Below are 23,587 nucleotides of genomic sequence, written 5' to 3'. Positions count from 1 at the left end.
ATCTATTATCTGCCGGGATAACCATACCAAGTTACAGTGTAATGCAATGTATGTAAATTCTGTATCAAAGTTCATCAGAAAGATACAAACATATGTGTAGACATGACCACTGTGTTTCATCGGCTTCTCAGAGGTCTTGATGAGGCCTGATAAGGTCACCAACTTTTTCCCAAGATTGAACTAGCTTTAAAGGTCTGATCAAACTTTATGCGACAAAAAAATGCGATGTTCCCAAATATGGACACGATGATCTCATATCACTACCACATTTGGGTACATCACACTTTTTTGTTAAACTAGTTTGATAGTGCAGACAGAACTTTCTAACAAATTTCTATCAACGTATTAATTTGTTACCATATGTTACATTTGTTTATGTGTTTAAAATAGGACATTAATATTTTACAATGCATACTTACAGTAATATTGTTTATATTATTTGGAATGATGTGAATAAACATAATATCACCATACATGCCAACATCTGAAGTTAAAAAAACAGGAGATAGTGTTTTTTTAAGTCAACAGTGTCCTCTATGTCACAAGCAGTATCGCATGATGGCTACTTGAGGAGAATCCTCTTTCTTTTGAGAAAACATTTTTAAAATGATGACCGCAGATGGTTGTACATTGGCTTAAATATTGTAAATTTGCTTGTGTGTAAGCTGTTATATTTTAATGCAGACAACGAACACATATACATAAAAATTCAGTTATTGTTGTAATTCTGGAGAAAATATGGAAAACTGGGAGCACAATGTTAGGCCAGAAGATGAGTCTAGAATATGGGAATCTCCCAACCAAACCGGGAGTGTTGGCATGTATGTATCACTTATAACATTATAAGTGAATGAAAAAAAAACCACATTCATGATTCATATTTATTTAATACATTAGTTTTGTTTGATATTCTAAAACCTGGTCCCTATATCCCACACAGCTATAAAATACTTTTATATCAATTTCTGTGATAAAAACAACACAGTACACAGTTATATTAACAGGCTCTTATCAATTTGGAAATCCTCAAAATCCTTGATTATTAATTATATAATAATCAAGCATTTTTGACACTGTACAAATAGCAACCATTGTTAGTATATAAAACATAAGCCGATAATATTGCACTTGTCTTAATAGTGGCAATCTCTTAAATATGTAAATCTAAAAATATATGCAATAATGCTATTAAAAAAAAGAACAGTAATACAATAAAATGAATGATACCTCTTTTCAAATCTTTTCTATTTCTGTTAACCATATAACTCTGGTCAGATGTTTTGCCCTAATCTGACATAATTTGTAATTTAACTCGTTTATACACTCACATTTTCGCTTAGAATTATAACACCTACAATACCTTTCACATCTAGCAAAACTCCTGTGTGGACACTCTGGTGTGTGTTAACTCCAAAGTTTTGGTAGGCAATGTAAAAGGGGTATAAGACAATCACTTAAACCAACAGATTGTAAACAATTATGGTGTCATCATTGTAATGTGTTAGAGTTTTTCAATAGAGAATGCATGACTCTCGACACATTTATTTTAACATCTTCAATAGTATTATATTGTTAAAATAATATGCTTTCTTTATAATGTAAATGAATATTTACTTTATATACATACATTTTAAAATTCTTCAAAATCTTTTTTTTAAACCATTAAAATACGAAATAAATAAACAAGGTTTCAGATGGATGAAATCATTCTCATATGCAAGGTTTTAAAATACCACTAACTACTGTACTCTGTATTATCAAGTCTTATATAAAAATATCATTTAGAATTATGAATGTTTGTACATCTGGAAATGTGGCGTTCACAAGAACAAGGTAAAAAATTGATTTATAAATATATATGAAATTGGAATAGAATAGCGCCTTAAAACCTTATTAAAAATGTATAAAAATATTGTTACTGTAATATTCATAATAAACATACGCAAAACGATTACTTTAGTTTTACATACTTGACTAAACAAGGTGTATTATTTTTCCCCAACATGTTAAGGCAGAAACGTGAATATGCATGACCATAACAAGTTGATTGAGTAAAACTGGCATGAACCTAACCCCTCATAAGCTATGTTTAAATTGCGGTCTATCAGAACTACAGTTTGGTTTAGCTTTGTTCTGCGGATTTACTGAAATCAGAGTTACATTGGAGTTATATTGTTGTTAACGACATGAAGTTACTTTATAACACAGGTAATTGTTCACATGACCATTTACCGCGGATGTAACTCGGATATGATTCAGATCAGCTTAACCATGAATAGAACTGTGTTAACTCAAGTGCGTGTAAACATAGCTTTGACACAGCTAAAAAAACAAAATGTCATTTAAGGGCATTGAACTAGGCGCATGCCACATCATAACATAGCATTATAACCCTTATCGACTTGGAAACCATTGTCATTAGCTCATTTTTAGTTAGGTCCATGCTTACGTCATGCATCATACATATTCAATATAGGTACAGGAAAAAAAATGCACCATTTATATAATTTCTAACTTAACACATTGGAAAATGTAAATATTCTAGCAGGGCTAAACTTACTTTTAATTTGATCTAATTTGGTATATTCAATTGGGACAACTTAGTGCTCAAAAGAAAATTAAAGCGTGGTTCCCACTAGAGACGCAATGTAACGCAACGCTACAACGTATGGACGCCAAGTGCTGTATGGGAACCGACGACGCAAACATTGCAGGTTTGATTTCACGCAGGCGGGGGCAAACACAATTATCAGAAGGGCATTTTCTTTCGTTTTGTGTAGACTGCGTTGCTAGTGGGAACCACGCTTACGGCAAGCTTGTTCATTGAGTGTTTACATGACTTTCAAAATACTCTGTTAATTACATACTGAATGGAAAAACAATAACCAATGTAAAAGTTCACAATGGAATACACCAATTATTGTAAACAAATATTGTAAACCCACATACTTATAAAATAATATCAAGGCATATCTTATGTGGTTTACATTCTGTTACAAGCCTGAATAGAGAGAACTGTTGTGATAATCATTTATTAGCCCATGGGACTCAAATTGAATTTTACTTGTCTAGTACTAATGGGCATTGTTAAACATTAACAAACTTTTATGGTCTGTGAAGGATGAAGATTTACCATAAAATTTGTGTTTAAATATGCTTTATCAACTATTAAAATTCTAACAAATTTGTAAAATTATGAATTTTCGATCTAACCAGTCAGGCTATGTAAAAGGTGTTTAACATTAGTTTAGTTTGATATAAAAACATTACATAAACTATATCTACAAAGGTGAAAATATGACTAAATATCTAAGTTTTTATGGACAATGTTATGTTCGAGATTAAAATTATTTATATTTGAAAATTTGTTCAAATGAATAATTAAAAATGGTCTATTAAAAATAACTATTCAGCAATCTCCAATTTCACAAAATGTATAATCAGTAACATTACTATATGCAAATATAATGGTTAAACTAAAATAATATCAATTTGGTGGTGGAATAACTATGATTATATTCATTTTTAATACATTAATCTATTTTTAATTTAATTATAATACTTAATAAATTTAACTAAAAAACACAAAGCTAGGTTAAAATATTATATACATATAAAATCGAAGTGTAACAATTGGATATATAATAAGTATCTAATAAATTTAAATATAATACTTAATTTTATTCAATAAAGAAAAACAATATAGAAAATATACAAATATACATTTTTAACTACATTGATAATTAACAATATTATTATTATAAGCTTACAATTGAAATTTTCAACAACCCATGATTTGTATATAAATATTATGTACTTCAGTGATATTATATAATCTCTTTTTAAGCAACACTAAGTTGTGCTGTAGCTATATTTTTAAGTCATAAGTTTTAGTACTAACTTATATAAATTATGTACTTTAATGATCCTAAATATAAGCCAAAGTACTTAGTACTAATTCATATGAATTATGTACTGCATGAATACTAAATAAAAGTTGTGTGTTTTTAGGAATGGTAACTTACATAAATAGTGTACTGTATCGATACTTATATAAAGTTATATGATCTTAGTACAAACTTATATAAATTATATAGTGTAGCAATACTATACAAGTCACGCAATGCTACCTTACATAAATAATGTGCTGTAGCAATACTTATATGAAGTCATATGCTCTTATAATATAAACTTATATAAATTGTATAGTGCAGCGATACTATATAAGTCATAACTTATAGTAACTTATATAAATTGTGTAGAACACTCTGTAAGTTTTCTGTTCTTATAACAATGCTAACTTACATAAATAATGTGTTGTAGCAAAACTTATAATAATAATATGCTTTTAATACAAACTTATATAAATTGTATAGTGCAGCGATACTATATAAGTCATAACTTATATAGTAGTAACTAACAATATAAATTGTGTAGAATACTCTATAAGTCATGTGTTTTTAGGAATGGTACATTACATAAATAATGTGTTGTAGTAATACTTATAAAATCATATGCTCTTAATACAAACTTATATAAATTGTATAGTGCATCGATACTATATAAGTCATAACTTATATAGTAGTAACTTATATAAATTGTGTAGAATACTCTATAAGTCATGTGTTCTTAGAAATGGTAACTTACATAAATAATGTGCTGTAGCGATACTTATATAACTTTTTAGTACAGTAGTAACTTTTTTGTAGCAAAACTATATAAGTCTTGTGTTCTTGAGTGACTGTATAAGTGTTCTGTAAACAAACTGGTACTGGCCGACTGTTTGTATTGTATACATTCTTTGTTGACGAATCAGATTCAGCATCTTGGCAATGTTGATTTCCTATATGTAAAAAAAAACAAAATTATAAACACTGAATGGCCAACATGTGAATGCGAATACACATTTTGAATGGTGAGCGTCAAAAATATTTTTTTAAATTGCTACATATATTTAATGTGTACATAATTATACTTTAAACAACAACTCTTAATCAGCCTCAGCAAATTATATATTATCAAATGAGTACCAATCTAATTGAAATAGGTACATTACTATTTATAATGATTAAATTCAGCCAATGAGAACAATATATGCAAATGAGCATCAACCTCAGGATTTCAGAAAACCTTATTGTCCGTATAAATAAAACAGGGAAATTCATGATACTCTGCAATAAAAGTTACATGGTACAAAATGACACTAAAATAATCAAAACATCACAGATACATAAAACATTGAGATAGGGATATTATAATGCAAAACAAATAAACTCCCAATCAGCCAATGAGAATAATATATGCAAATAAGTACCAACCTCATTATGTTCTAGACTGTTAATCATTGCATCTGTAAGTATAAGAACACCTGTCCTGCCAACACCTGCGACGCAGTGTACTAATACAGGTGATGAAATTGCCTTCTCATGAAGACTGTTGGCATGACGACAAACAGACTGAAATTCTTCAATAAAACCTGTTTACATATACAATTAAAATAATGTGAATTTAATACAATTTTTTCTCCAATGGAATTCTTATAAATTAGTATGATTTCTTAGTATCAACCAATATTGAATATTTTTTGATGTACAGTATTGGTAATAGAATAAATGGCTCAAAATCTATTTGCTTAAATGCCAACATATACTACAATGGGCTTATACCCTATAGTGGGATCATACCTTAGAGTAGGCTTAGATTCACATAAAGTTCAGCTCACAATTTATTTTACTTAGTTTTGTCCAATTAAATATATATTTAAACAAACTACCACTTACTGAGAAAGCCATAAACATCTGTTGGACAGCCTTGTTTAGGCCAATCCGTGTATTGTAGATGCCATATTGTACGCTGCTCTCCGGATGGAATGTGACGGATCGTAAGACCACTGGTTATATAACAACCGGAATCATTAGTGAATTGTCCAATTATTTTAAACTGTAAATAATAAGAAGATATTTAAATCAAAAATAAGATTGTTGTTAGAAAGAAAGCTGATAACTATTGATGAATCTCAAACAAATGTTGATTTATCAAAAATTTGAAAGCAGTACACATTTGGCTTGTGTGAACCCAGTGCATTGTTTGAATTCAAGCAGGGGGTTACAGCCCCCACCATTGACAGGCAAATGGTGGGGCTTACAGCCCCCACCGTTGACAGTCAAATGGTGGGGGTTACAGTCCCCACCGTTGACAGGCAAATGGTGGGGGTTACAGCCCCCACCATTGACAGGCAAATGGTGGGGGTTACAGCCCCCACCGTTGACAGGCAAATGGTGGGGGTTACAGCCCCCACTATTGACAGGCAAATGGTGGGGGTTACAGCCCCCACTATTGACAGGCAAATGGTGGGGGTTACAGCCCCCACCGTTGACAGGCAAATGGTACCAGTTATTTGATACGAAGGGACCTTTAAAGCTCTGTCTACCCTATCAAACATTATGTGAAAAAAAATGTGTCCATATATGGACATGATGATATCATATCACTAACATATTTGGGCCCATAACATTTTTTTGTCAAACTAGTTAGTGTAAACTTGATAGTGTAGACAGTTTAAGAGAGATAAAAGTTGTGTGAACCAACCAGGTAGGTTGAAAGACACAGGTTATTCCCCCCACATTTTATTTAAAGATAAAATGTAGCGGATATTAATAAAAATATCTAACAGTGTTTCATTGTCAAAAATGTTATTATGTTGGGAAAATTATTCTATAAGGGGTCAATGATAACCATTATGATCAAACTAAATCACACTGTAAATGAATAGATCCTAGGTTAACAAAAATAGCTTTAGGTATAATAACATAATAATATTATCTTTGTGTTGCCGTAAAAAAATGCTTTGCTCTTCACTTGATGCATTATGACTGATGCAAGATTAATTAATCATTTAATATATTATTTTTGTGTTTTGTTAAACTTAACAAAAATAGCTTAGAGTATAACTGTACATCTTGACTGTGTGTCAGTATAAAATAGGCTTTGATCTTCTCTTGACACTTCTACTCAGAGCAATTACAGCACTTAAGAAACGTGTTTTATGTGTCACAACTTTATCTATTTTATTTAATTTACATTCAAAGAGTTTAAAGTCGATATCATTAAGGTAGAACATTTGTCTAACCAGGAATTAACTTGGTAGATAAATAAACTCAAGACCATTACTGTGGACAACCTCACTTAAATTCCAACAGCGCCGCCTATTTTTAAAGAATAACATTCAAAATTGCACTCAATATTGGTGGAACTAACATTTTTGGAGAGCGATATGTACTAATTTAGACCAAAAAAACTTAAATTAGTTTTAGATCGTTTGCATGATTTTGATTAATTAATGGGAACATCTGTACAAGATGTGGAATTGTTGGAACAAAACAGAATTAGCCAGATCATTTTCATATGCCTGGGGAAGATAATACTTACTGGTCCAAACTCAACCATGTTATTTGATGCCTTGAAATTTGGCCAATATGGGTAACACTTCTGCTTGCCATCTTCCTATAATTCAAATCGAATAATAAAACATAATATAACGCCCAGTTATTCTGTACTAAATGCTTTAAAACCAGACACAAGTCATCACAACCACCAACACCACAACCATCACTATTTCAAAATCACACCACATGTACCTATAGTATATCATCACCACCATAGTGTACCTCCATCAACTTACCACAACCACCTCTCTACCACAACCATCTCCCTACCATAACCATCACCACTAAGATTATTATCTACTTACCTCAAGAGCTGTCAAAATCACATCACATGTACCTATACCATCCTCGCCATAGCGTACCACCATCATCTTACCACCATAGTCATCTTACCACCATAATCACCATACCACAACCACCTCTCTACCACAACCATCTCTCTACCACAACCATCACAACTAAGATTATTATCTACTTACCTCAAGAGCTGTCAAAATCACATCACATGTACCTATACCATCCTCACCATAGCATACCACCATCATCTTACCACCATAATCACCATACCACAACCACCTCTCTACCACAACCATCTCCCTACCACAACCATCACCACTAACATTATAATCTACTTACCTCAAGAGCTGTCAACATCACAATCACAAGCACCTCTTGTTCCCAAACCATCCTCCACCAGTCTTTCACTGTGTTCTCCATTGGTGCTTGAGATGCAATGTAGTGCATGATCTCTCCAGCTATTGGTACTTTGACATGAGAAGCATTGATGTAACCTGTGCTGTTGTCCACCATTGTAGCCAGCTTCACGCGTGTATCCTAAAAAAAAATTAAATATACTTTGCAAAACAATCTTATAATAAATGGTACAACAAATATAATGGATCTCAAAAGTTTTACCACATCTTTTTGTGAAACAAACAAGGATAAATACATGTCCTAGAACTATGATAAACCTATTTCGAGGAAATTTAGTTGGGTTCCAAAGGTACTACTACCAACACCAATAGGAAAAACCCAATTGATGGGTAAATTCGTTTGGTGCTGATATTGTCCACTTACTAGTGGTTTTACTGTAGTAACTATTCCGGAAAAAAAATTCAACCAGAGCTAAGAATCTGACATCTGCAAACCACATGAGAATTATGCTAGACTAGTCTATACATGTGCCATTTACAGTAGCTAAACTTGAATGCCACTCTACGCAGATCTTAGTTGGAACTGGTGTCATTATTGTACCCTAACTTATTAATCACAAAAGAAGGCAAGAAGAGCCATGTAACAGTAAAAGTAAATATGATTGAGAAACGACCTCTAACCTCATATGGGAGTACATCTTTGAAGCGGTTTCGTGCTTCATTGTCGGGTAGTTGTGCTGTGTAGAATGACGCATTTGGCTTCTTTCTGGCTATTTTCTCATACTCTGTAAAAACTTGTCCTTCCGTGATTTGGTTTTCAAGGATTTTCCGCTGAAAACAAAAATGTAAACTAAAATCAAAATTAAATAAAAACACCTCACATGACATAATACAATCTAAGAACCACTTTTTGGAGAGCTGAATGTACATATTTTTTAAGCCAACTGTCTTAATACCAGCCTCTCTAGAGACCCGGAAAACTCTACCAAATACTTGGTCTAACAGGTTCCAAATTCTTTGTTACCATTAAAAACACATTTGGAATATGAGAATTTCGGGAAAATACATAGTACTATACAAAAAACATATACTTGGTTAATATTTATCAGAACATACCCTTGCATCTCTTGGGTGCTTGACAGGTGTTGTGCCTTCAGAATCGGTCTTTCCAGGTCGCACAAGAGTTAAACCATTCATGGCGGCCATTTTAAGAGGTCCTATAATATTTTCATCATCTTCTTTGTCTTTGTTTTGGTCTTCCGAGTCCGAATCAGTCGTCATTCCACTCCCAGTGGTAGTGACGGAACTAACACTCATGTGGCTCGGACTTAATGGTGCTTGTTTATTAACCGGCGACATAGTTGATGACGAATCGGACGTTGCATCGTAAGACGGCATAGAAGCACCAAAGTGAGTCTCCTGTAACGCATCCGGGGCAGAGACTGTGCGTAAACGTGATTGCACGATATTTGTTTCATGATGATTTTGCAGTGCAAATTGCGATCCATTAAGTTCTTGCATTTCAGCAGATCTTTCTAATTGCTTTGGAGTGAATTTTCTAGAGGGTGACCCAGGACTCGTGGGTGACCTAGTTTCCATTTCGCTATACCCATTCTGGCTAAAGAACACATCGTTAGCAGAAGGGGTATGTTTATATGCTGGTGGTGGGCTGTAGAGCATATTAGGTGAGTCCATATCACTAGTATCTGCGAAATCACTTGGCGGTCGAACAACATGATGAGGAGTGTGTGTAATACGTAATGCCGGGTCTGATTGGTACTCATGAAGCGAGACTAAACGGGGATCTGGATTTGATAAATCTAAATAACCAGGCCTCATATGCGACAAACCATTAAAGTAGTTCAAACTTTGTTGGTCGTGTCGCCTTAACGGGTGCATAACATGGTTCATGTTGCCGTTCAGGTGCAAGTTACCGAATGCTTCTACAGGCAATGATTGCGATAGATCCACATTACTAATATTCACAACGTTACTACTTGACGAACTGTTCATTGGTAAATCTGTAACTTCCTGCACCGGTTGAATGGAGGAGCGCAATCGTCTGCTCACTAAATCTGGACTGCTGTGACTGACGGAGAAATTGGAATGTCGTGCAAGATCTGGAGTGCTCGTGCTTCCACGTGGATACGGTGGTGGAGGTTTAAACTTATTTTTCAACAGTTTTTCTGTGACATATTCCTCTGCGGAATGATATTGTTTACTCAATTCTGGCGTACTATACGCCACCATCATTTGGTTATAAAGGTTTTGATTCACGGATGGATATTGTAACGATTCTGATGACGTGTCAATCACGCTACTTGATATATTTGTGTTCGGGTTGCTATAGCTTAGTGACATTTGTTGCCTATTGGCTGGGTGCATAGCGGCACCGTATCGACCGTTTGGCTCGTAATACAATACATTGTGATATACACCATGTCCTACGCCAAGATTACCAAGGCTTTGACTGTGTTCTCCAACTTCTGCTAATTTTTGCTTAGCTCGTAAAACGGTGTCATAATCAGGACTCGCTCGATAGGCTGGGAGATGGGTATACAAAGAGTTCCGTGGCTCATTACTTGCCACGCTTAAATTTGAAGACATTGGAGACACGGGCATCTGAATTCCTTGATTCAATGAGTTCATACTAAGCGCATGGCTCGTCATTCCATTTTCAACTACCCTCATGTTTTCATGGCTGCTGATAAGATCTCCATTTGATCTCTCATTAAAAGCAATTATTTCTGGATTAGTTGTAAGTTCAACCGTTGTCCTAGAATCCATATCTCCAATATCTGTAATGACAAAGGAAAAACAGAGATTATTAACAGGTAAATCATTATTAGGTTATATGCAATATAACCTTATATTTTTTTTTTATTGTTTGAGAATGATATCTTGAGATATAACTGAACAATCATAGTTGACATTTTTGAGAATCAACAACATACTGTAACCAAATTACCTTTACTGTAAACAATTTTTGGAAATATTCAGACTTTAACATTTTCTATTATTATGTGTATTACTCAATCTAATGAATTTTAATCACTTTTTTGCTGTGGTTGATTTCCCTTTGTTTTTGTATGACTATTTCATGTTTGAATGTTTTTTGTATAAATTTTTATTACTTAATGTATTGATATTTTTCCTATGTTAATGTTTTGATGTTTTTGTGTACTTTTTATACAGTAATTATGTAAATGCCATACTTTCAGCTTCTGCTGCTTTTTGTATGTTTTTTTATACCGAAATAAATAAATAAATAAGTGTAAACAAATTATTATTGAAATACAAAAGATAACATAAATATATTTAGTATTACCTGATGAGGACAGTCTTTGGGAGCGCTTTGTTATCACATGATTTTGCGTGTCAGCATTGCGTCTGTTTATTAGTGTGGGTCGTCTCTCAATGGACGAGGTGACCGGAGATTTAGTAAGGCCTTGCATTGGTCCATCAAGTGATACTTCATTTCTATTGTGCCTACAAAAATAAATAATAAAATCATATATAAAATATGTAAATACAGCCTGCAATTAGAGGCCAAATCAATTATCAGTAGTACTAGTTCTGGAAGAATGCCAAATGACTACAAATAGAACAACAATGGCAAAAACAATGTTCATCCCAAGCCAAGTCTTTTGTCTGTTGAACAACATTTTAAAATGTTTGGCACTTGCTTGTCACATTGTCTGTTGAATATAGCTAACAAAACGATTATGTAGCAGTACAAAAAAGTACACACATTTTAATAGAAAAATATTAAAATAGTAAATAATAAATAAATATTGAAGAATATGAAACAGTGTAACAAACTAAACCAAAGTGTATAAAAAACACTGAATACATACAATATGGACATTCAATAACAAATCAATAGTAACAGCTTTTTATGTATTATTAAGGCCAATTTACACAAATAAACAAAAAAATATAGTTATTTTCCACTTATGTTACCGCTTGTCGTGTAAATTGGCCTTTATCCCATTTAAATATACTAATGACCTATAAAATGCCTATGTTTGACTGAAAATGCTTTAAATTCCTGATCCTCATTCAACTAGGGTCAACTAGGGTCAACAGAGTTCACAAGGTGTTGGGGATTCATAAACAAACCAAGCCTGAAATTGAATCTGTGAATTTACACTTGCAACAGCAATCTGTAATTCACCATCTCGCATCTAAAACCCATATTTGTATATACTGTAGAGTTTTAAAAACATATAAAAGAAATCAAATTTTTTAGTAGGGGAAGTAGGATATGTGGTTCTCACTTGCATTACTGATTTTGTAATTGTAGTATCGATGTTGATTAAGTCTGTACCCAGCACTAACTAGTTCATCTTCATTTATTTTTCAAAAGGTGCAAAGGATTGACAAAATATCGTCATGTGCTGGGATAGTTATAGTGATCACTTCTGCTACTGGTTTAAACAATAAAAGAGCACTTCAAAGAGGAAGTTCATCCAAACGCTTTGTACCTCTTTGGCTAGAGGGCTTGGTCATTCAGATTTCTGTATTGTACTGGTTTTAGTAAGTATCCTAAAGTGGCCTACTTTAACAAAACATTTAATATGTATGCAAGATGCATTACTACTTGCTATTTTGAACAACAGGAAAGCAGGAATAAACAGAAAGCTTTTGATGTGTGCTAAAATCATTTCAGAATGTTTATATAAAAACAAGAATAGAGGGGAAGAGAAGGAGAAAGGAAGCAATGTGTTTAAAATCCAAAGAAAAGTGCTGGAACATGAATATTGATAAATAAAACCATCTTACCAATGTTGGCTATCATAGCCTGGTCTGAAGTGAAAGCATTAAGGGAACAAAAATATACAAATATTTAATATACTGTACATAGTACAGGCAAGTGTGATTAATTTGAAAATAATAAATTAATCCCCTTTTTTCTCCTTTACCATGCCACCTAAATTATTTTAGATCTAATTTAGTAGGGCAGGAGGCGCCCGAGTCTGGGATGACCGAGACACAACTGGTACTGACCGGGGTTCAATTAGACCGATCCCTGGTTAGCGACGAAGGTGTATCCCCTTACTGTGGTTTGGGGTTTTTTTTTTGGCATGGTTGGAATCCCTTTTTTCGTATTAGTTAATGTACAGCGCTTAGAGGTTTCACAACATTAGGTGCTATATAAATCCAGGATATTATTATTATTATAAATCTATAAAAATGTATTGTCATACAGTATCAAATAGAACACACAATACAAAGATAACAATAATAAAAAAAAAACACAGGAATATATTATACAATACAAAAAAACTAATTTTAAATATTTGATAAATAAAATGAAACCTTGTCACTAAAAATAGCTACAGATTAGCTATTGTATTATAGAAACCGTTTTTTTTTTTGCGAACAATAACTACAAATCAAAATAAATGAACACATAAACAATTTTGAGTCTGGGGACAAAATTACAAAAATAAAAATTGTTATGGACTTATTGGATTAAAGTATCAAGACGTGGAATAAAGAATACATTCTTGTGAAATGGCTGAATGAGGCGAGTTTAAGTATTTGTTAAGTTTAATTTTTGACCTGATACATAACATTTTAATAACATCATTTTTTATTGAACTCATCCATGTCATAGTAAAGGCAAAATATTTTGAGCAGCATTTTCTAAAAATGAAATGAGTATTTAAAAGTTTCATTTTCACTGAAACATTACAGTAGTTTGAAAAATCTAGGTCAAACCGCAGAAAAGAGAAAGTATAAATTTATTTAATTTGTGAGGCATGTTGCAGTAAATTGATTGTGAAACATAGGGCGGTAGGAATGTATAGAATGTGTTAGACTTGTTCATTCAAATTAATCATTTAATTCATCTTAATTATGATACCTACATCTCTATGGAGAAGCAGACTTTGTACTTGTAGCCTGTTGATACAAGAGTCTTAATATTATGTACTTCATAAAACTATCAATCACAATACGTCATTTTAATTATAATGTGCTTTATACAGTAACATCTCAAAGCACAGTGGGCTAGATGTACCACAATAATGCTTTGGTTATCTTTGTATGGTAAGTAACAGCAACACAAATGTGTACACCAGACCTCTAGTTTTAAGTCCTTATTCAAGAAAAAGGGCCCAGGACGAGGCCCCCATCTACCCGGGGAGAGCTAGCCCACTGTCGGGGTGGATCAAGGAATTTTATTCATTCACTAACTACTTTATACATTTAAATGTCTAATATCGTCAAATCCCCCTCATCCTGTCGGGGACCACAGTTGGGAAAATCCTGGCACCACCACTGCAAATAATTACAGTAGTTAATTGATTTTACCTGCTATTCACAAGATTGTCTGTACTTTATCTTCACATATAGCATTACAGGTATATCTCCAGTATCATAGGAAATTTCATGTTGGGCCTTTGTTAAGGTTAGGTTTATGACCTCTGACACAGATTTCCCATGTATCGCAGAATTTTCCTATGATGATCCTCTACAAATTATACTGATACAGTACCGAGTATCGACTATGCTATTAGCAAAACCTCTGCTGTAATGAAAGATAGGTAGACAATCCATGGAAACTATTGCAATTTCCACTAACCTCTTAGGTGTTGATGGTAATACTAAGTAGGAGCTAATTTGATTGACATCATCTTAAAGGATATGCTCCCACCTTTAATTACAGTAGCTGCTCAACTATGTATTATACTGTATAGACCCATTTAACCTTTGTCCAACACTTATCTCATTGCTAATATATTGATACTTCAGTTGTTCACTTGTCTCAAGGAGAAGAGGCTAATTAGGATAGAATCATAATAATTGGCCTACTGTATACGTATGGCTACAATTCAAAATATTTTAAAATGTACTGAGCAAAGATGGGTCAAAGACAAATGGTTAAAGGTAGGGGAAACTGCAACAAATGGGCCATGGGATGGTGATGTCATCGCTACCATATTTGGGCATATCACCGTCATATTTGGGCACATCACACATTTTTTGTCAAACTAGTTTGATAGTGTGGACAGCTTCTAAGGTAGCATATGGCAGTAGTGGATTAAGTTTCACACCACTGACTATAATTGTACTGTAGGCCTACTGTTAAAAATGTAAATTTCCATCATGTGGAAATCAGCCAAGTAGACTAGCACGTAAGTTACTGCAGTTACTGTAAAATTCAGGCTAATTACTGCAGTAAATACCGCCAGTATCTGTGTGTAATTCCACCAAATAGGCTGTAATGTAAGACTTACCTGTCAAATCAAATAAATTATTGTAGTTAAGACTGCGGAAGATAATTTCCCTTACCTCATATTCTCCAGGTTGATTCTATAAAACTGATGTTGCGTATTGCACATCCTCCAGACGTACTTGGCGTTCTCTGCATCCTCCATGTGGAAGTAGATGGTCTGTTCACTGTGAGCCTTTTCTATACCAAATAACCTCTTAGAATGAGTCACATTTACAATATCGTTCCATCTGAAAATACAGCAGAAAAAGGATGCAATGTAACTCTAATATACCACAAAATATACCTACAGCTTTGTCTACACTATCAAACTAGTTGTGCCCAAATATGTTCGTGATATCCCCAAATATGGTAGTTATATGACATCACATTTTGTTGTCACATAAAGTTTGATAGTGTAGACAGAGCGTAAGTTTTGTGTTTTTCTTCATTCACATAAACTTAGTTTGGAGAAAAATAAAACACTCTAGTTTAGAATTGCTGTTTTAACAACACTCCCGGCCGGAAGTACAGACATGTGTGTTATTTACATCCGTTCCATGTCCGCTTTGATGAAGCTCATTGGCTGTAGTTGGGCATTGTTAACAAATTACGAAACAGCTACAAAAGTGGTCTTTTAAATTAACGATTATGCATACGTTTGTTTAGAATGTTAAGGAAACAAAGATTAGATGCTACAGTCGTTGGTCAGCCATTTTCCCTGAAATTTCACTTATTTTATTTATCAAAGATATCAAGATATTCAACCTATAGAGTTCTGCGGTGTGACGTCACAACGATAGATGGCGCTGCATGGTTGCTAGCCAACCAAAAAATGCGTTCAACGCTACTATGTTGATAAACTGTATCTCTGTATTTCTATCAAATTATGTATCTTAGCTTAATTTTTTTAAACTTAAACTGTAGTTGAAGAATAAATAGATTATTAAAAACAAATATTTAGTGATCTTTTAAAATTTTAGTTTATTTTTATTGAAAATGATTAAGTTTTAAAATGACTACTTCAATAAGCCTATTCCAAACCATTGGTGACCTTGGAGTCACTCAGGCAGGTTGAACGCATTTTTTGGTTGGCTAGCAACCACGCAGCGCCACCTCTATAACTCTATATTTTACGTCAAAATGATTCATCAACATTTGTTGATATTTTGACATTGTTTCATATCCATTTTAACTCCCAAAGAGAAAAGAGCGTGTAGACATAGGTTTATACTTCAAAATGAGTTCATAAGCCATGCACTGTTAATACGCTACACTTTTTTACAGTCTTATGAAATGCTTTCTGCAGATTTTTAATCAATCATGAAATGTCTATGACACTGTTGAGAGAAATGTTTTCCTAAACATAATGTAAACATTATACAGTGGCAGTCCAAATGTCTGGTATATAAATTATCTGACAAGATCCTGAAACTAAACTAACCTATAAACTAGAATTTAATTCGTCACTTTGACGAATTATAGGTGATCATTTTTATCATTTTACTGAAATTAATTTTTTTTTAAACATGCACGTACGTTAACATACGATCGGAAAATGTTGATGTATGCCATCCTATTATATACTTATAGTGCTGAGTTGTGCCTATATGCCATATACAATATGTACAGTATATACTGTATATCTATATACAGTGTAGCATAGGTGAAATTGCGGGACACATGTTCTAATTTTTTGGCATGATGACGTTATCAAACTAAACTTTAAGATGACAATTTCGAAAGATAATTAATTGAGCAAAAAAATATAAGATTTGGAAAACAATTTGGCACGTAGAAGCGCTGTGCGCGCTCTTTGAATTGTGTATAACTTTGACGAAAAATATGAAAAAACTACTTTTTCACTTCAACTGGCCATATGTTAACGTCACAACATCCGATAGGCTTAATTTTTATATGAATAAATATCTACATTTCATCAGCTTTCATAATAAATTATAATCATCAAGGTAACCTTCAATTCTGAAGAGCTGTAAGATATTCAAATTTACTGCGAAGGTGAAATTACACGGCCTACGTTATTCAAGTTTTTACGCGTGATGACGTCATTAAAATGAAGATAGTGTCAACTCATGATAAAGATAATTAATTAAGCAAGCACATACTGAAAGTTGTGCGAAATTCGAGCACACATAACCAAGATGCGCTCTGTTGAATGTGATAATCTACACAAAAAGATAACAAATCCTAATTTTTAAATTCAAGTGGCCATTTGATGACGTCAAAACATTTTGTACGTAAAATGTGTACATGAATTCATATCTACAACTCAATGGCTTCCAGAATAAGTTAAAAAAATCGGGGGTCATCTTGCATTCTGAAGAATTATTTTCATTTTAAAAAAGACCTATTTTTCACCATTTTCAGAACTTTTGTAAAATAAATGTGCGCATTTTGTCATTTTTAACGTGCTCGTATAGCGTTATTTTAAGTCGGAACTGACTCAAATTTGGTGAATGTACTAAGGATGGTGAGTAGAATGAGATTTGTAAAAAAAATTCATATTTTTTACGCTTTTTAAGTATCGCGCGCGCAAAAACGCATTTTTGCGCAGTAATTTTTTGAAACACGCAAATGGCCTAATTCATGCTCTAAATTGATCAAAACTTAATTTTGAGCTTTTTAAATTTTTAACGCGCGATATCACGCGCATGAACCTACGTGCGCGTGCGTTTTTATTTGCTAATATTTTTACCCTTGATCTGAAGTTTACGTGTAGTGAATTTCATTAATATGTGATAATGAATTATGGAGATATGATTGATAATGTGATTTCGCAAAATGGCGTATAAATATCGTCACGGATGAGTGATCACGCTGGAAAGCTTATTAGGATTAAGTTGTATTATTTGAAAGATATTCTGAAATTTTTGTAATCATTGACATTAAACTTTTTGAGATAATTGTTACACAAAATAGTGTACAGAAACAATAAAAAGAAAAAAAATAATAAAAAAAAAAATAATAATAAAGATTTTATACAATAACAATAGGTGATCATTTTATTCTAAATGATCACCTAATAATAAATGTATCTATTATGGTAGGAAAGAAATTTTAAATGTTGGATTAGTCATTATGCACTTTGACTTGCAATGATGATGAGAATGATATTTTGAAGTTTCTGACAATGCTATGTTTTCACCAATGTTTTTACCCTATTCAGATGGTATTATGGTTGAGGATCAATCATGACTTAAGTGTCCTTTCAGACAGCACTGATTCATCATGCACATTGCAACAACAGGTTGCATTCCATCAGTACATGTCCTTTAAATGTGGGGTATAACCTGCGGCTTGCAGCCTACTACTAAGAATCCCTTCTTGTTGTACAGCTGCCACCAACTGGCGCTCATTCATCTCTCCAATGATAACAATAGGGGCTGAGATGGACCAGTACACCGGGGTGATCCCCTACGCTACTGATAGATTCACTGTGTTCTTACAAGTGCATACAAGAGCCAGATGAATGAACCTCTACAGTAGTTTTAAGTCTACGAGAACTTGTTCTACCAACAGAACCATGGTTAAGGAGAGGCTTAAATAGATGGTTGGGTTCAGCTCCTCTGAAATAATAGATACATTCCGATCTACGAATTGATGTGTAACTGTAATCGACAGTTGCCTATGTAGACCTAGAAACCGCCAAAATTGCATGTCAAAGAATAGGGTGAGAAAGTACTGTACTTCCTTATTTGGCCCTGGGCAAGATTTTGTACCTGGATGGACATTTACTTACTGTATTGGTCCCAAGGCATATGAAAAAGAACTTTGCATTATTCGAGAAGACTATGTGATAATAATAATAATACCACATTTATATAGCGCCCTTTTCATGAGTAATCATGCTCAAAGGCGCTTTACAAGCATTATTACCCCAGTATTTTTTTTGGGATCAAACACGTATGGAAACATACTCCCATAATGCAGCCGGTAACCAGCGCAAAGTTGTGTGTAGATCTAACTGGGTACCCATTTATACACCTGGGTGGAGAGAGGCAACGTAAGTAAAGTATCTTGCCTACGGATACAAGCAATGCGGCGAGAGTTGGATTCGAACCTAGGTCTGACGATCGGTAGTCCAACGTCCAACACACTGCGCCACACGCCCTTACTCCTTTTCCATTAGCATTAAATTGTTGACACTTGTTCCAGATCAAGAAATCACTTCTGTAGCTTACCTATACTACTAAAAAGTGCATGAACCAAAAAACTCACATGGCCCAGCCTACATAATTTTTACAATCCTTTACAACAATTACTATCTTGTTTATGCCTAGCCTAGGTGAAATGCCTTAGCTTATCATGGATGACAGGCTCAATTGAACCCACCGTCTACCAGTCTACAGACGCATTGAAGCCCAACCATGCTATATTATATTCCTATGTTGAACAATGCTTTTTATTTTGCAAAGATTTTTTAGGGTGAATACTCTTGGATGTTTGGAATAGCTTAATAAATAAATAGTTTGTTCAAAAAAGTTGTCTGCAACATTTTCACGATTTAATAAATTAGAATCAATAAGGAATATATATTTTAAATAAGCAAAAAATTAAAAGAATAATTCAGATATTAAATGTTTCACTGTTTATGGTATCTCTATATTACTCTGCTTGTGCGAATCAAGTAAGATGATTTATGTTCAATTTTTTTTTTCTGTTGAAGTGAATAATTATATTAAAACTAAAGCTAATTCTATTTTTTATTTCCTCTTTTTTAACCTTGAAACACCGGTTGGTCACCGAAGTTAAGCAACGTTGGGCCTGGTTAGATCTTGGATGGGAGACCATCTGGGAATATCGGCTGCTGTATATGAAGCTGCTGCTGACTCTTATGACAGCCCCTGCATCTAGTATCTGCTTCAGAGATATTTGGCTTATGCCTCTCCTCTGGTTAAGGTGAGCACTTGACGAGAGAAGCCCTTGATCAATGATGGGACCAGTTAAAGGTGCTTTAAACAGTCCTGGCTTAGTTTCATCCATCATGCAGATGAATGTAAGACTAATTGACATTGTCGTTCACGAAAGAAGTCGGCAATAAGGGGAATCAAAATACATTACTGTATCTTTACTGCACATTTGGTAATCTTTCGATAGAAAAAATTATTATTATTGTATGTAATTTATTTCTCGCATTCAAATGCTTCTTTTAACGATCACCTGGAGAACAGTTTTATTTAAGTGTCTTTGTCCGTGGAAGGAGATTCTTAATTTATGTGTAATATTATAATTTACAAAAGTTGAATGACTAAACCAACACTAATAGCCTTTTCACATCTGCAAAATGTAACAACTTGTAACTAAGTTGTAACCAGGTTTGCATAGTGTGGAAAATCTTCCGAGAATCTAGTGCTGATGAGATGCCTGTTTTAGTTCCGAGTTCTTACTGCATGCGCATGTATTGCCCTGGTATTAAACTGACCAATGATAGTAATCAAATAGCGCGCAACCACGCTTTCCTTCCGAGATTTCTCAGGGTTCGTGTATGCATGTATGAAAACGTGTAATAAATCGGGAGATCAAACCTGGTTACAAGATGTTACAAGTTATATAAATTTATGCAGATGTGAAAAGTGTTCTTGATCAGAAGGTAATGCCATTCAATTTCTTAAAGTACTGTCACTAGTACTGATGAAGGCCCAGGGCTACTGTAGTGTTGCCCGAAAGCTCTGCAAATTTGTTTGGCTGTTTTACTTCATCATTTTTATTTAGCTTTTTGCTTTGATTTAAATTGCTCAATTAAGATTTAGCCACTGATATACCAACAGCATTGTAATTTTTTCTGTAATTTTGCTAGGATTTATTCAATAACATACATTTTCCCTGCACTACAGAATCACATGATAATGATGTACATCTGTCATATCTGATGGTATGGGTAAATGATACTCACAGCATTGTCATTTTTTTCAGTAGTTTTCCTAGGATTCAAGTCATTCAACTTTTTAAACATACATTTTTCCTGCATTACAAAATCACATGATAATGATGCACACCAGTCATATATGTGATGGTATGGGGAAATGAAAAAAATACCCTTGTACAAATTTGGTAAATAAATAATATTGATACAGAAAACAATTGTATTACAATTGTATTTGCCTTGTCATCAAATTATTAGTCAATTCTACATCTGACTAGTGACATTGTATTCAAATTAACAAATCAACAATTTGATTCTTGAAATCACCAAAATAGATATTAAGTAAATACTGTTATTGGCACAGTCACAAATATGTTCAGAAAAATGTATTTATACAGTAAATTTTATTGAGAGCTATGGTACAGTACCTTTGACATTGAAAGTTCATTCATACAAATTTAATTAAATAACTTACAATTTGATAAATTGTTATTAAATCATTTAAATGTGAAACAAAATTCCATTTTTTTAAACCACAAAAATGCTTTGTTTTCTTATAAGCTAATAGAATTGTTACACAATATATTGTGTCCACATGCACTAGACTTTAAGCGTGCACAGAACATTTGTTTCCTGAAATTTAATATGATTTTTTTCTTTTGACCAATCAACAGTGAGCATGTGAATGATCTATGTACAAATGTATTTTTTTCTTTTCCTTTATGGGTCTTGCGTGACAAGAAATCTCTTCTTGCAAGATCCTCTATTAATGGTATTTTTGTATTATCTTATTATAAATTACCACTTTTTTTTTTTGTATTGCTTTACCATTGATAGAAACTAATAAATGTTGAATTATTATTATTGTGTGGCACTGGATAACCAAATTAGTGCTCGATATGAAACCACGCTCAACACACGCAATATTTACTCTGGGCATTGGACCAAATCTGGCCGATGTGAAAGCAGTTCAAATCTGATAGACCGTAATTTAACTCAGATAGATCAGGGAAAACCACAAGTTCACAAAATCATTAGATTAATTCAAATGGCATGTGACATATTTCATTTGTATACTTTTGAACTGCCAACCTCTAATGTACTTTATTGCGATATCAACATCTATAGAATTACAAAAATCCTTTTGAAAAAAGCATGGATTATTGTATTCTTAGTTTAAACCACAGGTATTTTATAACATTATATTTACAGTAAAACTTTCCATACCAAAGAATTTATATAAAAAGCTTCAAAATTTCCCTCTTGCCAAAATAACATTTTAGTTGCCAAGCAACCAAAAATACAATTTTGAGCTTCCCTGGTTTAAGTGAGGCTACCCTAGAGTTAATATTTTCACTTTCCTAAATTTTTTTATCTTTATCAATTCATATCATCATATATTATCAAAACAAACAATAATAAACTAATAATAAAGCAAAATACAGAATTACTGATATTTAGGGATCATGTCAAAATTACTTTACTGCATTTACTGCAGTAATTGTAATTACATGTTTTAATGCAATAAAGTATGATTTTGGTTAGTTTTGTTGAAGCTTATATAAGGAAGGAAATAACACTAACAGTGAGTGTGTATGATTATCCTCCAAATATGGCTAAATAATTGCATAAACAGGTTTAATAATAAACAAAATATAATTACTGCAGTATCTGCAGTAGAATGATTTTGACATGGTCCCTTAATTCTCAGCATTATGGCTACTGTAGAGTGGCAATGAAATGCCTTTCTTCTCTGGATTTTTACACTAGTTTTTAAATTCACACATGAGCGAGTTTCGCTTTGCAAATGACCTAGGACCTGTGCACATTGTGTTGCCATCTGGTCCTAGAATTTGGCAATACTGTGTCTAGGTCCCAATGTCCAGTGGTGTAATGGCTCTGAGTGCTCACTGGCTAATCCAGGGGCCCCAGAGCTTTAGGGGCTCAGAGCTTGAGGAACCCCAATGCAACTACCCAGCTTTGAAGGGCCCCTTAATGCTTTGCCCATGTATTACGCTAACTGCCAATGTCCCTTCATTCGCACAAAAAACAATAAGTTATTACTTACTTAAAATATACTGTTGGCTGTCCGTTCAAATGCTTGACAAAAATTCCAATGAAAGAGGCTCCTAAAAGTAAATCATGGCCGTGTTCATCCTAATAAAATAAATAAAAAAACGTTTTAAAAAATAAATTGTTTTAGGCATCATACAAATACATGAGGACCAGTAACAAAGTAAATGTAAGAAATATTTTTAATCATAACGCCGTTGTTACCTTATGAATCCAAAGATAAAAAATGAACACATATTTGTTGAAAAAAAATATCTGCTTTCGCGAACAATGGTGGATTGAATGGCCCTGAACAGCCTACTGTACCAAA

At 33.4% G+C, this 23,587-nt stretch overlaps 1 protein-coding gene across 2 annotated transcripts in view; it reads right to left on the bottom strand.

Annotated features, from left to right (window-relative positions):
- Positions 1-4,385: 4,385 nt before the first annotated feature.
- Positions 4,386-23,587, bottom strand: part of LOC144852142 (tyrosine-protein phosphatase non-receptor type 21-like) — a 30,662-nt gene continuing 11,460 nt past the window's right edge. Inside the window, exons 7-17 of one of the 2 annotated variants that reach the window (XM_078709880.1) lie at positions 23,273-23,361; positions 15,401-15,571; positions 12,884-12,907; positions 11,427-11,587; positions 9,215-10,896; positions 8,780-8,929; positions 8,082-8,279; positions 7,429-7,503; positions 5,781-5,940; positions 5,319-5,476; positions 4,386-4,843 (exon numbers count right to left, since the gene is read on the bottom strand). In XM_078709880.1, coding sequence (XP_078566006.1) covers positions 4,715-4,843; positions 5,319-5,476; positions 5,781-5,940; positions 7,429-7,503; positions 8,082-8,279; positions 8,780-8,929; positions 9,215-10,896; positions 11,427-11,587; positions 12,884-12,907; positions 15,401-15,571; positions 23,273-23,361 — 2,997 coding nt within the window. In that variant the 3' untranslated portion in view covers positions 4,386-4,714. The remainder of the gene's footprint in view (positions 4,844-5,318; positions 5,477-5,780; positions 5,941-7,428; positions 7,504-8,081; positions 8,280-8,779; positions 8,930-9,214; positions 10,897-11,426; positions 11,588-12,883; positions 12,908-15,400; positions 15,572-23,272; positions 23,362-23,587) is intronic. The other variant, XM_078709881.1, reaches the window with a different exon arrangement.

This window comes from Antedon bifida, chromosome 9 (genome assembly GCF_963402885.1).
Source record: "Antedon bifida chromosome 9, ecAntBifi1.1, whole genome shotgun sequence".
In the NCBI taxonomy this organism is placed as follows: domain Eukaryota; kingdom Metazoa; phylum Echinodermata; class Crinoidea; order Comatulida; family Antedonidae; genus Antedon; species Antedon bifida.
This window is presented reverse-complemented; position numbering and strand designations above follow the sequence as displayed.